The 16,906-nt window shown below is 34.5% G+C and overlaps 1 protein-coding gene across 1 annotated transcript; it reads right to left on the reverse strand.

The window, feature by feature from the left end:
• Nucleotides 1-1,038: 1,038 nt before the first annotated feature.
• LOC139858606 (RAF-like serine/threonine-protein kinase PRAF) lies at nt 1,039-1,963 on the reverse strand. The gene has a single exon (XM_071847438.1). The coding sequence runs from the start codon at nt 1,922-1,924 to the stop codon at nt 1,364-1,366; it is 561 nt and encodes a 186-aa protein (XP_071703539.1). The 5' UTR covers nt 1,925-1,963; the 3' UTR covers nt 1,039-1,363.
• Nucleotides 1,964-16,906: the final 14,943 nt, after the last annotated feature.

Consider the following 16,906-nt stretch of genomic DNA (forward strand, 5'->3'; position numbering starts at 1 on the left):
AGATTTTGAAACTGTTAAAAAGGAGTAAGATGACAAAATTAGGAGTTATCCTCAAACGCTAGTTCCAATATGTGATTGTCCCACTTTAATTGGTCATTTGAATTTCAAACAAATTTAAGGATTCAAATAAATATTTCACTATTAATAATACATTTAAAGAACCTTTTTCAAAGTATATGAATTTTTTAGAAAAATTTAACGAATAAAAGATACTCTCGAGTAATTTAAACTTTAAGACGAGTTGTAGCGGTGAGGGAAAACGGCGTGGAAGGGTGATGTGGCACCTGGCGCCGCCTCAGCTGTCCCAGGTATCAAGGCGTGGCCTGGTCCAAGAAGGGGGCTTGAGTGGCCCTGCAACGGAGATGGCAACGGGTGGGGTTGCATAATTTTAATTTTTTATTAATTTAAAATTATTACTTTTATCTTTTTTTAATACTTAACCCAATTATATTTTAACACATCATCACAATACTCATAACTCACACCACCACTACTTCACACAACACCACCACTACTTCACACAAACAACTCACACGTCCTAGTCATCAAAAATCAACTCACACCTTCAACTCATAGTATCATACCCTCTACCACTACAAATGGTCTAATAGGGACAGTGAGGATAGTGAATTAGTGATGATAGTTAACTTTGGTGTTACGGAGTATAAAACTGTATTCTAGTACTGTAGCATTTAAGATTATTCGTTTAAAATTGTGAAGTGTTGTTACGTTAGTACTTTTTCTATTTTATTTCCGGTCGTCCGTATTAGATGAGAAATTAGGAATGGTCAACAACTACTCAAGTTGTAGGTTGATTAAGGGTCCCACAAACAAACTCCACCGTTAAAATTCGGTCACCAGAACGCTCCTTTTTAACTTTTAATTTTTAAAGTAAGGAATATAAGGTCCCACAAAATTCACAAACAATGCAGTTTCAGTCATCTAATAATCTAATGCTCTTTTTAGCAATATTACCTCTTTGACATATTCACCCCCTTGGAATTGTCCTTTTGACATATTAAACCGAAAATGTACGTAACTTCGAAAGTCAAAACCCTAGCAATAGCAATGGTGAATAATCTGACGGCGTTAAATTTCATCAATCAATCGTTCAATTTCACTAAATAATTCTCACTAATGGATGCTAGCAATGGTGAATAATCTGACGGCGTTAAAATTCATCAAATCAATCGTTCAATTTCACCAAAATCTCACCAAATCAATTTAAATACGGAGTAATAGATCCTACTACCTATCAGATTTAATATCATCAATCGAAAGTCTCAATCATGTACGAATTATATCGTAATTATGTGTATATATATGTTCATATATTAACTTCTAAAACGGTTTCTTCTTTTAACTACCGACTATAGTTGCATCGCTGAGCAATATAACTCAGCTTAGGGTTTGAATCTCGACGGAACCGGGACGATACTGGCTGAATATTACGACAAGCTTCAACCGGATACCTACGGCCTACGGTATGAGCAGCCGGATAATTTAACGGCGGTTTCGATGACGAATAATCAACAAGCGAATCAGCAGACGGAACAGGCGATATTGTTTTCAACGGAGTGACCGGAAAAATAATCGCTCTGATCTTCAATTCCGGCGAAACTCGATCGTATTCCTCCACAACAGCGGCGAGGTCTTCATCGGAATTAACAGTTACGAGCACGTCGAGATCTTCCGACGGTAGTTTACACTTCAGAATAATTGAGGATCCACACGCTTCAAGAAATTTGACGGTTAATTCGTCGTACGTAACGGAACGGTCGACGGCGAGAACTCTGGTGTGACCACCGACGTAACGGAGCTTGCCGTCGATCGGACGTGGAAGGATCTTTCCGTTATAGCTGTATAGAAACTTGATTGACGGTTTCTGTGACGATTTGTTAACGGAATCCGTTATGCGCGTCATGATTTAATTTTTAGAACTAGAAGATGCTAGAAGAATTTGTTGGGCGATCTTCAGGGACTAAGTGCGATGTATGGGTTGTATTTATAGGCACAGGGGTTTTTGTTGTTATACCAAAGCGTAAATTGCAAAGTTAGTCCTTAGAATATACTCTGTTTATCATTTTGGCTGCTAAGTTTTGTTCATCCAATACATAAACATATTCACACTTCAGGTTACTTTATCCCAAGTCCATCGCACAAAAGAGGGAACATGATGACAATTTTCATTTTATACAATGGAATTGAATTGACTTATGTAATTTAGTTGAATAATAATTAAATTTATGTAATTTAGTAATTAGTAAAGGGTGGAATATCAAATAAAAAGGTTTAATGACAGTAGGAAAAATGAATATTGGTAAATTGAAGGGGACTAATTTGTAAATTTCACGTACAAAGACTCTACACGCAAAATGTTGCTTTTCTAAATTTCGAGGAAATAATATGAAATTATTCGGATATTCGTTTTTAACGTTTTCGTATGCTATCAAAGACTTTAAATCAACTTAAACGCCTTTTGGTATAAAGAAACGATATTCCGTTTATGTTAAAAATTTAGAAGGTATCAAATGTGGGAAGTATTTAAAATGTTATTGTATTTTTAATAGTCTAATACATTTTTTTTAACGGAAAGACAAATTTTTTTTTTTTTTTGGAGTTGCCAAAATTTTATTAAAAGAACGAGTTATCCTAGCAAGAAGCTAGAATAGACCCGTAACCACATTACAACGACTTTAAACGCCAATCATTCTAATTTACATTCTTTTTACCGAGGAATATTCATTTGAGTCCATAAATTAAGTTGAGATTCAAGGGACCAATGAGAGCGCGACATGTGTCGCGAAAATCACATGTGATTGAAAAAAAAATTCAAAAATTTTTTTTGAAAAAAAATTTTAAATTTTTTTTTCGAAATTTAAAAAAAAAAAATTTTTAAGATTTTTTTTTTTTACAATCACATGTGATTTACCTGCACAATCACATGTGATTGAATTGTACAATCATATGTGATTGGATTTGTCATGCATAATCACATGTGATTGAGTTTACAATCACATGTGATTGATATGCATAATCACATATGATTTTAAAAAAAAAAAAATTCGAAAAAAAAAAATTCGAAAAAAAAATTTTCGAAAAAAAAATTTCAAAAAAAAAGTTTTCGATTTTTTTTTTCAATCACATGTAATTTTCATGCCACATGTCGCGTTCTCATTGGTTCCTTTGTTTTCAAGCAAATTTATGGATACAAGTGATTACAACTCTCTTTTTACCTCTACTTCTATATCAATTAAAAGAAAAAGACGAATAGAATCAAATAGAGTACAACGTTTCATCGGAGGCTGCTCGAACAGTTGACTATTTCTGAATCTCCATATATGCCAAACCATAGAATCGATAATGACATACAGTCTGGTCTTCGTGTCTTCCGACTCTCTCCAATCTTCCAACCAAGCAATCCAATCCGTCCATTCTGTAAATCGAGGTAATACCATGTCGACCCATATCCTCACTTTTCTCCACAACTCAGCAACTACGACGCACTCGAACATGATATGGTGAATCGATTCTGTGACGATCACTCCAAATTCATATGGACGAACACGTCATTCATCGATTTCATTGCGAGTTATTTGACCTCTATATGATACGTTTTGTAAACATTGCATTCTTTTGAAAAGGCACACCATTATTGAATATTTAAATTAAAGGTTTTCGACATCTGATGATTTCTACATATAGACAATCATCGTAATATAATAGTTTACAATAATACTTCCGTTGATAATGCAGTCAAAATAGATACATGGTGATGATTTTGTGAATGCAACGTTTCCTTGAAAAATATGCCATGTAAGACTCCATGCACATAGCTTGTCTAACATATAAGCAAACAGCGGAAGACTTCTAGGGAACCTGAGAATAAACATGCTAACAAGTGTCAACACAAAGGTTGGTGAGTTCATAGTTTTAATGTATCGTATAATCTGTATATAAAGGTGGATCACAAGATTTCAGTTGTTTTATCCAGAAACGTTTATCAAAATATTCTACGAAATTGAGCACCCTGGTAACTAAACTTAACGTATATATAATTTATACCCTTTGTATAATCATCTTAATAATACACGAAAACCAACATGTACGCTTCTCAAATAGCATACGTCCGTTAAAAGGCTAGCACTCTAGCTCGGACGGGGATATCAAGCCCTATGGATCCATATACTACTACTCGCGCCCACCAGTTCTTATAACCGGCAGTTACTAGTTACCAAAGCTAAGGGATTTTCGGTTCAAACTTAGTATAGAATTTAGTATGTACTTGTGTCCATTGTGTTTAAAATAAAGTGCATGTATTCTCAGCCTAAAAATATATATTGCAAAAGCATTTAAAAAGGGAGCAAATGAAACTCACCTTAGCAGCACATAAAGTCGTTCACCGAAATGTGACCGAAACTCGGAATACCAAATAACCGTAGATCTCAACCTAGAGAACATATGTTGGTCAATAAATGTCTATCAAGCTAGGTCTGGTCATAGTGTATCACAATCCTAATGCTCGAGATCGACATACAAAAGTTATCAAAAGTCATTTCAAAAAGTCAATCTGACTCAATACTATAGTTGAATGATCAGGGCAATCGAAACATTTTAACATTTCACATAGTTTCTCAATTCTTGTAAAATTAAACTATAGTTTTTATAAGGCTTTAAAATATAATAAAACAATCAATTTTTACAATTGTTCAACAAAACGAGACGTGCCTTATATAGAAATTCATTTACTCGATTAGTAATATCTAAAATTCTAATTTATCAATCTCATAGACAAGTTGTTTAAATATTAATTTCAGATTCAAAAGCAATTCCAATTAACGTTGATCATAATTCAGTTGCCCATATCTTTTAATTCATTCATCGAAATTTCGCGATTTCTAAATGAAAAGTTATTGATTTTTCGCCAGCTTTCCAAAAACATGCATATCATATACCTTTTATCAGTAATATATGTATTTAATTCGTGATTCATCATAAACTGTTTAACGACGAAATTTAGCATATTAGCATGCATAAACATATATACTCGAGCACTAGACATGTATACACTATTAATATATAAAAGATAAGATATGAATGCTCACGTATCAATATTGTGATTCAATATTACAGGAAAGTACGTAGACGCAACGGAGATGATAAACACTAGTTTGACTTACGAGCAATACCCCGAATAATACCCATCACCTCCTTAGCCATAACTCATAATTTCCTTAGCTTAAACCCGTTCGAAAAGCTTGTTTTGAAAATAATCGCTCGTGACCTCGTCGTAGTATTTTATGTATAATACTACTAATAATAATACTCCTAACCATAAGATTAATAATAATATTAATCTTAATAATAATAATAATAATAATAATAATAATAATAATAATAATAATAATAATAATAATAATAATAATAATAATAATAATAATAATAATAATAATATGAATAACATAGGGAGTAATATAGATGTAAGTGTGTGTGTCGAGCCAGTGAAACGAATTCAATTTATAAACATCTCCTGAAATCACACTCCATGCGATCGCATGGAGTTTATATGTTAATCTCATGCGATCGCATGAGATCGAATTACAGCTCACAATCGTTTGTTTTTATTCTTGTCGACATATTATTTAAATATATATAATATATTTAATTTATATAATTAATAATATATTATATTAAATTCACGTGCATAGTTGACTTGTAATTTTCGTTCCGATGACTCATACGTTATCACTCGACTTATGTCCCGGTTCCGGTTTCTCGAACGCATTTTCATACGCTTAGAAAACTAGCACTTTTCGTTACGCGACGTGTACCTTTATCAAAAATTAAACTTAATCATTGATAAACTATGTCACTCGAAGTGTACCTTTAATCAATTAAGTGTTTTGGTTATTTACTTCTATAAATCATCGTCTCGTAGTATATACATATACATATACACATTTTTATTTTGAAATAGCATTTTACTGTAGCAAAGTTTTTTTACTGTAGCAAATAGTGATTTTCGAAAACACTGTAGCTTTTCGGGTACTGTAGCAATTCAAAAATACTGTAGCAAATTAGTGTTTTACTGGTTCATCTTAAACGTTTTAGTTAACTTATCTAAATATCAATCGAATCAATAATCGAATGTTACTATCGTTTACTAAATAACTTGAAATCGTATATATATATATATATATATATATATATATATATATATATATATATATATATATATATGCACAATAAGTTATATATATTGTTCGTGAATCTTCGAGAACAGTCAAAGAATAATTGATTATATGAATATAGTTCCAAAACTTTCGTGACTCAACATTACAGACTTTGCTTATCGTGTCGAAAACTTTAAATCATTTAAAGATAAAGTTTATATTTGGTCAAAAATTTTCGGGTTGTCACAGATTCAATGACGTGATTACACAAAACGCAGCTAATAGACTCGATCTCTAAGCCACGTCGTGACAAGTTCTGACGAGTTGGTAATCTGTCTAGCGCTAGCCTCCAAATAAGAATGTTAATTTTTGTGGTATTTGTGAACACCACATGGTGTAAATATGAGCCAGAGGTAAAACATGAGCATCGATTAAAGATCAGGTTTTACTAACAGAATATCCTGTATCATTTGTTAACGACCATGACCACCGATCGGTGCTGTTGAGTCCCCAAAATAATTAAGGATTTAATTATGACAAAACTGTAATTTATTTACACTAAAATGTTATGTGCAGCCAGCACAAGTTTGTTTATGTTGTTTATGTACAGTCAGCTAATATAGCTGTGTCGAGTGTGTAGTATGCTGGCTGATCTACCAGCACAAGGTAGAATGTATTCTTCGAATCAGCACAGGATGAGTACTCAGCTAATTAAGAATATCAAGTGACTCAGCATATGAAGAACCAGTAGATCTGGATAGCAGCATACAACACAAGACAGCCATGCTCCATTACAAGCATGATAGTTTCCCAGAGTGGTCTACATCAACGCACTATTCAACAGAAGTCTAAGACAAAGTTGAACAGAAAAGGACAGGAGTCGGCGGCTGACAAGTGACCTTACAAGACCACGTGGGAATGCAGAAGTGGAACGCATGTGCAGACATGTGTTATACTTTATTCATACCTAGGGAACACAACATTTCATTTGTTTAAATCAAATGGTAGTGCCAAACCGAATTGGTGTGTTCCTGCAAATAGCTACCTAAGAGGAAAGAAGGAGAACACGCCTTCTTACACAATTGTCCCCACAAGTACAAGGCATCCAATGTACTAGTGGACAATAGATTAATTACACGGACAATAGGACTACTATATATTGCTGTATTCACTGTTGTATCAACTAGTGGTGTGGGTTTCATTATTTAGAGTCCTAAACGTGTAATAGCTTTTAGTTTACCTCTTAGCTATAATCTAGGTAATTTGTATCAACCAACTATCATTCCGCCAAGGATAGTTGTAATTCTTTGTGATTCAATCAATAAAGAATAACCGTTGAAAATTACCTGTGACTCTATCTAATTTGCATGCTTGAATACATAATCGAGTTTAACTGTTTAGTTAATTGAAAAGTAATTGTATTCACCCCCCTCTACAATACTCCTGTCGTTATTAAGGGACCAACAACTGGTATCAGAGCTTCAGTCTTGATAATTAATATCTTAGATCTGAATTCTCCCATGGCTGCTTATTCCAATTCAGCTTACCTTGAAAATGGCTCATCCATAGACCGCCCATTCAGCTTATCAGGCATGAGTATGAAACTTGGAAAGCAAGATTCGTGCTTCACCTTGAGTCTATTGACCTACTCATGCCTGATATTGCCACAAATGGTCCATTCGTTCCTACTGAGACTATTGGCAGTGTACCAGCGACTGCTGACACTCCTGCTGTTCCTGGCAGAGAGGTTATTCTCACTCCTTCTAGATGGAATGCTGAGGATAAACGTCGTGTTGGACTTGATCCTAAGATCAGAACCTTGTTAGCTATAACTTTACCTAACACATTGTTCAAACTGATTAAGGGAAAAGAAAATGCTAAGCTTATGTTGGACTATTTAGATGTTACCTATGAGGGTATGGGCGAGGTAAGACAGAACAGAATGATAGCTTTGAAAAGAGAATATGAAATGTTTTTTGCCTACAAGAATGAAACCCTTAAGCAAACCTTCATTAGGTTTAACTCCCTAATTGCTGACCTGAATACCTTGAATGTCACGTATACAGAATTTGAACAAGTAAACAAATTCATTGACTCACTGCCTGCTAAATGGAAACCTGTAACTGACCCATTAAGAACCACTCAGACCTTAAAAAACTTTAACTTGTCTTCTCTCTATAGCTCCTTATGGAACCATGAGAAGGCAGAAGCTAAATTTGAACTTAACTTGAAAGAAAACTTTAGGTCTGCCCCCACCACTTCAAAATCATCTAAAACTGATGATACTGCTCTTATTGCTAATGCTAAAAGGAAAGCTCAAAAGGCTTTACTGGTTCAAAAGCTGCTGGCAGAAGAAGAGACATCTGAAAGTGATGTGGATAGTGGTACTGGGTCTGAAGAAAGCAGTGATGATGAAAGTGATGTAGAAGGGTTTGCTGAAGGTATGGCCTTGCTGGCTAGGCAGTTCAAAAGGTTCAATTGTAATAGAACCAGCAAGTCATACAAAGGGAGTAAGAAACCAAGTGCTAGGTTTAGCAGCAAATCAGTCAAAGGTCCTAAATCTGAGTGTTATAATTGTGGGAAGGTTGGACACTTTGCAGCTGAGTGCATGTCCAGGAAACCTCCAACTTCACATGCTAACTCTTTCTCTAAAGCTGATAAGTACAAGAACAAGTACAAGAACAAGTACAAAGCTATGAAAGCTCAGATGAAGGAAAGTACTAAGACTGATAAGAAGGGTAAAAAGCCAGAAAAGGTTCTAGTTGCTGAGCATCATGATTGGGATGAAACCAGCTCATCGTCTTCCTCTGATAGTGATACTAATGATGATGATGGTGCTGGTTATGCTCAAGAAAAGAAGCTGTGTTTAATGGCCAAGGAGGTCAAGGAGTCTGATGAGGATGATAGTGGTAGCAAGTTTTTGACTGATATGAGGGAAGCTGATCAGAAAAGAGATTCTCCTCAATGGAAAACTGAATTGATGTATAAGGTTGATAATTTTCGAACTTATACTGATGATGAAAAGGCCGAAATGTTTGACTACCTAAGAGTTGACTTATGTAGAGGCAGCAAACGTGAAGAAGTTTTGATATCAGACAACAAATCTTTAAATGGGAAACTTAAATGCAAAAATGATGAAATTAAAATCTTGAAAGATGATATTTCAAAACTCGAAAAATAAAATTTTGCTTTAAAGTCTCTTCACGTTGAGGCAGCAGAAGTCAAGAACCAGCTGGATAATCTTAAAAAGGTTGTCGCTTCATGGTGTACATCAGCTCAACGCACAGCAAAGTGTGTTAACGAGCAAGTGCCTGCCCAAGTTGAAGCTTTCTTTGCTGGTGACTATGCTGCTGCTGCTGCTATTGCAGAGGTTACTTTCATGGACCCAATTCTTGAAACAGATCCTGAAGCTGTCTTGCCAAATACTTTTGCCAAGATAGTTAAAGGTAAAAAGGTCTTGACGAATAAATTTGTTAGACCTGCTACTGTGTCCCCACCACCTGCCATGAAAGAGATTTTGGAGGATGAGGTTAGAGCAAGAGAAGCCAGTACCTCAATTGATGAGACTACTGACCCCTCAAGCATCTACTACATGACTCCAAAAGAAAGACGTATAAAAAGGGAAATCACTGAAAATAATCTTAGAAAAGTTAAATCTACTAATTCCCCTTCGTGTTCGAGTTCCAATTGTGCTGAGCCAGCTGATGACAAACTTACTGGTCAACCAGTAGCTGCAGATAAGCCAGTTAAACGTAATACTGGCAAGTCCAAGGCAGCAGGAAAAACATCTTCTAGTTCATCAGCTTCAGTTGACAAGCCAGTAACTTCCCACACTGGCTCGTCAAATGATAAAGGCAAAGCAATACGTCATGACTATGGTACTGGTTCCAAGAAGAAAGCTGCCCTTAAAGGAAAAGCAAAAGTGGACTCGAATGAAGAGCTGTCTATCACCGAGATTATGACAATCAAGCTTGACCAGCTTATTGAAGCAGTTACCAAACATAGCCCCGATCCCCTTTACAATGTGTATGACCCATCACCGATACCAAATGTGAGAAAATGCTACAAATGTGGCAGCAAGTTTCACTTAGCCAACAGGTGTCCTTTTACCCCAACCCCGTCTGCTGATGCTTCTTCAAGCAAACCAGCAGACAGGAAGAGATCATCAAAGATGACCCTTCCAGAACCCATCCTTGGATGGGTTCCCAAAAAGAACTAATCTCTTAGCTACTGTGCAGGGCATTCAAAACAAGCAAATCTGGTATCTCGATAGTGGATGTTCGAGACATATGACCGGATGTAAGTCCCTGCTAATGGACTATCAAGAAAAAGATGGTCCAGTTGTTTCGTATGGAGATAATTCGTTGGGTTACACAAAGAGTTTTGGTACTTTAACTAATGGGAATGTCACATTCTCAAATGTTGCATATGTAGTTGGGCTTAAACATAATTTACTCAGCATAAGCCAACTGACAAGCAAGAACAAGATAGTCCAATTCAGAAAGAAAATTGGCACTATTTTTGATAAGACAGGGAAGCCACTGCTGACTGCAAAAACGTCATGAAAACATGTATCAAATTGACATGAACACAGCTGTCACAACTGATACTTGTTTCTATTCGAAGGCTGCAGACAACCTGAAATGGTTATGGCACAAGAGACTCTCACATCTCAACTTCAAAGATATTCACAAATTATCCAGTAGAAGTTTGGTGTCTGGGCTACCCACCATGTCTTATGTAAAGGACAGACTGTGTCCTGGTTGTGAAAAAAGGAAACATCACCATGCCTCATTCAAATTAAAGCAAATCTCATCTATTGAGAAACCATTTCATTTACTTCATATGGATCTTTTTGGTCCTGTTAATGTGGCCAGCTGTAGTGGGAAGAAGTATACACTGGTTATTGTTGATGAATATTCCAGATACACCTGGGTATTCTTTTTGAAGCAAAAGAGTGAAGCTGCTGATGAAATTATCAATTTTATCAAACGAATAGAGCTTTTGAATGGGCAGCTGGTGAAACAGCTAAGAAGTGATCATGGTACAGAATTCAGAAATGCAACTTTAGAAGAATTTTGTGCTGACAAAGGTATTTCACAAAACTTTTCTGCTGTGAGAACACCTCAGCAAAATGGTGTTGCAGAAAGAAGAAACAGAACTCTCATTGAAGCAGCAAGATCTATGTTAGCTGAGTCTGGGTTGAAAAATTCATATTGGGCAGAAGCTGTGAATACTGCTTACTTTACCCAGAATAGATCTCTTATAGTGAAAAGACATCAGAAAACTGCTTATGAAGTTCTCAAAGGTAGAAGACCCTCAATTTCATTTCTTCATGTATTTGGCAGTCCCTGTTACATTCTCAATAATAGGGATCAGCTGGGTAAATTTGATGCCAAGGCTGATGAAGGTATATTCTTAGGATATTCCAACATGTCAAAGGCATATAGGGTTTTCAATAAGAGAAGGGGTTGTTTTGAAGAATCCATTAATGTTACATTTGATGAAACTGCTCCTTCTTCATCTTCTAATCGTGAAGATGAAGAGCTACTGTTTGAAGAGCCTACTCAGCCAGCTCTAGATGATGAAGAACCAGCAGCACAACCCTCGCCTATTCATGCTGCTGGGTTCTCTGATGATGAGGTGGAACACTCTGTTCCATCTGTGTCAAAACCAGGTGGACCTACTTGTAGTGACCCGAACTTTTCCATGTTTATATATATATTAAATGAAATTGTTATTTACATGATTAAGTGTTTCCAACATGTTAAGCAATCAAACTTGTTAAGACTTGATTAATTGAAATATGTTTCATATAGACAATTGACCACCCAAGTTGACCGGTGATTCACGAACGTTAAAACTTGTAAAAACTATATGATGACATATATATGGATATATATATAGTTAACATGATACTATGATAAGTAAACATATCATTAAGTATATTAACAATGAACTACATATGTAAAAACAAGACTACTAACTTAATGATTTTTAAACGAGACATATATGTAACGATTATCGTTGTAAAGACATTTAATGTATATATATATCATATTAAGAGATATTCATACATGATAATATCATGATAATATAATAATTTAAAATCTCATTTGATATTATAAACATTGGGTTAACAACATTTAACAAGATCGTTAACCTAAAGGTTTCAAAACAACACTTACATGTAACGACTAACGATGACTTAACGACTCAGTTAAAATGTATATACATGTAGTGTTTTAATATGTATTTATACACTTTTTAAAGACTTTAAGACACTTATCAAAATACTTCTACTTAACAAAAATGCTTAAAATTACATCCTCGTTCAGTTTCATCAACAATTCTACTCGTATGCACCCGTATTCGTACTCGTACAATACACATCTTTTAGATGTATGTACTATTGGTATATACACTCCAATGATCAGTTATTAGCAGCCCATTTGAGTCACCTAACACATGTGGGAACCATCATTTGGCAACTAACATGAAATATCTCATAAAATTACAAAAATATGAGTAATCATTCATGACTTATTTACATGAAAACAAAATTACATATCCTTTATATCTAATCCATACACTAATGACCAAAAACACTTACAAACACTTTCATTCTTCAATTTTCTTCATCTAATTAATCTCTCTCAAGTTCTAAGTGATCTTCATAAATTCCAAAAGTTCTAGTTTCATAAAATCAAGAATACTTCCAAGATTGCAAGTTTACTTCCAAGTTTTCTAAATCCATTCCAAGTAATCATCCAAGATCAAGAAACTTTTGTTACTTACAGTAGGTTATCTTTCTAATACAAGGTAATAATCATATTCAAACTTTAATTCAATTTCTATAACTATAACAATCTTATTTCGAGTGGAAATCTTACTTGAAATTGTTTTCGTGTCATGATTCTGCTTCAAGAACTTTCAAGCCATCCAAGGATCCTTTGAAGCTAGATCTATTTTTCTCATTTCCAGTAGGTTTATCCAAGGAACTTGAGGTAGTAATGATGTTCATAACATCATTCGATTCATACATATAAAGCTATCTTATTCGAAGGTTTAAACTTGTAATCACTAGAACATAGTTTTGTTAATTCTAAACTTGTTCGCAAATAAAAGTTAATCCTTCTAACTTGACTTTTAAAATCAACTAAACACATGTTCTATATCTATATGATGTGCTAACTTAATGATTTAAAACCTGGAAACACGAAAAACACCGTAAAATCGGATTTACGCCGTCGTAGTAACACCGCGGACTGTTTTGGGTTAGTTAATTAAAAACTATGATAAACTTTGATTTAAAAGTTGTTATTCTGGGAAAATGATTTTTATTATGAACATGAAACTATATCCAAAAATTATGGTTAAACTCAAAGTGGAAGTATGTTTTCTAAAATGGTCATCTAGACGTCGTTCTTTCGACTGAAATGACTATCTTTACAAAAATGACTTGTAACTTACTTTTCCGACTATAAACCTATAATTTTTCTGTTTAGATTCATAAAATAGAGTTCAATATGAAACCATAGCAATTTGATTCACTCAAAACGGATTTAAAATGAAGAAGTTATGGGTAAAACAAGATTGGATAATTTTTCTCATTTTAGCTACGTGAAAATTGGTAACAAATCTATTCCAACCATAACTTAATCAACTTGTATTGTATATTATGTAATCTTGAGATACCATAGACACGTATACAATGTTTCGACCTATCATGTCAACACATCTATATATATTTCGGAACAACCATAGACACTATATATGTGAATGTTGGAGTTAGCTATACAGGGTTGAGGTTGATTCCAAAATATATATAGTTTGAGTTGTGAGCAATACTGAGATACATATACACTGGGTCGTGGATTGATTCAAGATAAATTTTATCGATTTATTTCTGTACATCTAACTGTGGACAACTAGTTGTAGGTTACTAACGAGGACAGCTGACTTAATAAACTTAAAACATCAAAATATATTAAAAGTGTTGTAAATATATTTTGAACATACTTTGATATATATGTATATATTGTTATAGGTTCGTGAATCAACCAGTGGCCAAGTCTTACTTACCGACGAAGTAAAAATATGTGAAAGTGAGTTATAGTCCCACTTTTAAAATCTAATATTTTTGGGATGAGAATAAATGCAGGTTTTATAAATGATTTACAAAATAGACACAAGTACGTGAAACTACATCCTATGGTTGAATTATCGAAATCGAATATGCCCCTTTTTATTAAGTCTGGTAATCTAAGAATTTGGGAACAGACACCCTAATTGACGCGAATCCTAAAGATAGATCTATTGGGCCTAACAAACCCCATCCAAAGTACCGGATGCTTTAGTACTTCGAAATTTATATCATATCCGAAGGGTGTCCTGGAATGATGGGGATATTCTTATATATGCATCTTGTTAATGTCGGTTACCAGGTGTTCACCATATGAATGATTTTTATCTCTATGTATGGGATGTATATTGAAATATGAAATCTTGTGGTCTATTGTTACGATTTGATATATATAGGTTAAACCTATAACTCACCAACATTTTTTGTTGACGTTTTAAGCATGTTTATTCTCATGTGATTATTAAGAGCTTCCGCTGTCACATACTTAAATAAGGACAAGATTTGGAGTCCATGCTTGTATGATATTGTGTAAAAACTGCATTCAAGAAACTTATTTCGTTGTAACATATTTGTATTGTAAACCATTATGTAATAGTCGTGTGTAAACAGGATATTTTTGATTATCATTATTTGATAATCTACGTAAAGCTTTTTAAACCTTTATTGATGAAATAAAGGTTATGGTTTATTTTAAAATGAATGCAGTCTTTGAAAAACGTCTCATATAGAGGTCAAAACCTCGCAACGAAATCAATTATTATGGAACGTTTTTAATCAATAAGAACGGGACATTTCAGTTGGTATCCGAGCGTTGGTCTTAGAGAACCAGAATTTTGCATTAGTGTGTCTTATCGAGTTTGTTAGGATGCATTAGTGAGTCTGGACTTCGACCGTGTTTACTTGAAAAATGATTGCTTAACAAATTTTGTTGGAAACTATATATTTTTAACATGTGAATATTATGTGATATATTAATCTCTTAACGCGTTTGATATTATGTGATAGATGTCTACCTCTAGAACAAGTCCTATTGACTCATCTAATAATAATGAAGAGTCAAATGTAAATTGGAATGATTCGTGGACTGATTCACAAGTTCCCGAAGAGGAACCGAAAGAAGAGTCGGAACCGGAAGAAGAATCAGAATCGGAAGAAGAATCGGAACCGGATGAAGAAATAGAACCGGTGGGGGAAATAATAAAACAGTTAAGTAAAAGAAAATCCTCAACCAACCGACCAAGGTTAATTATGGTCAATGGTGTTTCCGCCAAGGAAGCAAAATATTGGGAGGATTACCAATTCTCCGATGAATCGGATTCCGACGAGAATTCCGATGATGTTATAGAAATTACCCCAACCGAATTTAAAAAGGCAAAAGAAAATAATAAGGGAAAGGGCATAAAAATAGAGAAATCTAATTCCAACTCCGATGAACTTTATATGTATCGTTAACCCCCGAAGTCCTTAAGTTGTAACAATGACCCGGGAACTTCTAAACCACCAGGTTTTTCTAAACCAATGTGGAAAACGACGGCTCGTATTAGGGGAACATCATATATCCCTAGAAACTTGGCAAAACGAACCAAAACTGAAGAAGAAGAAACAAGCAAGTCGGAATAAGATAGTTGTATTCGTGTGGTGTAATATATGTAATATAGTGTGCTTATGCTTTATGATATATGTAAAAATTTCTTGTATTAATAAGTATTTTTTTTTATGAATCTAACTCTTGTCTATTTTACAGTATAAAAACACAAAATGGATAGACAACCCAATATTTTAAGAGACCTACCCGGAGACATGATTGATGAAATCTTGTCTAGAGTCGGTCAGAATTCTTCGGCACAACTATTTACGGCGAAATCAGTTTGTAAGACATTCGAAGAACGTTCCAAGAATGTCTTGGTTTATAAGAGACTTTCGTTTGAAAGATAGGGGATATCACATTGGGAAACCCATAAGTTACGATGTGTTTACTTTGACGCATATATTGCGGGGAACCCAAATGCTATTTTACGCAACGGGTTAAGAAATTATTTTGACTCAATGTATCCGAATATAGGACTTCATGATTTAGAAAAAGCGGCTAACATGCAACATAAAGAAGCATGCTATGCTTACGGGTTAGTAATGTTCGCTTCTCACCAAAGTGAGAAAAAGAATATCGGGCTACAACTATTAAACAAAACGTTCCCACAAGTGACGGAGTCGGTAATTGGGGTAAGAAATGAGATTTTTAGGTTATTACAAGACTGTTGGTCATTACGTAACCCTCGTCCCTTTGACGACGTTACAACACGCTGTCTTATCAACGGCCATAACGGTTATGTTCCACAAGACCAAGGATGGGAAGTAGTCCTAGTAAAACCAGAATGCATGACTTGTTTCTGGACGTATGAATTACATGTCTTTATTGCCTTTGCTGAACGACTTGTGTACTAGCTAGAATTATCTTCACAACTATCTTGTATCAAAGTTATTGTGTGCTATATTTCATGCTTTATGTAAAATAAGCGGTATTGTAAGTTTGTAAAATATTGTATAAAAGTTTGAACGCGAAATATTATTATAATCAGTTTTTCATATA

The sequence above is a fragment of the Rutidosis leptorrhynchoides genome, chromosome 7 (genome assembly GCF_046630445.1).
Source record: "Rutidosis leptorrhynchoides isolate AG116_Rl617_1_P2 chromosome 7, CSIRO_AGI_Rlap_v1, whole genome shotgun sequence".
NCBI classification, from domain to species: domain Eukaryota; kingdom Viridiplantae; phylum Streptophyta; class Magnoliopsida; order Asterales; family Asteraceae; genus Rutidosis; species Rutidosis leptorrhynchoides.

Bases quoted from the DNA above. Each gene is read 5' to 3' on its own strand.
- LOC139858606 (XM_071847438.1), bottom strand. From the start codon at position 1,924: ATGACGCGCATAACGGATTCCGTTAACAAATCGTCACAGAAACCGTCA.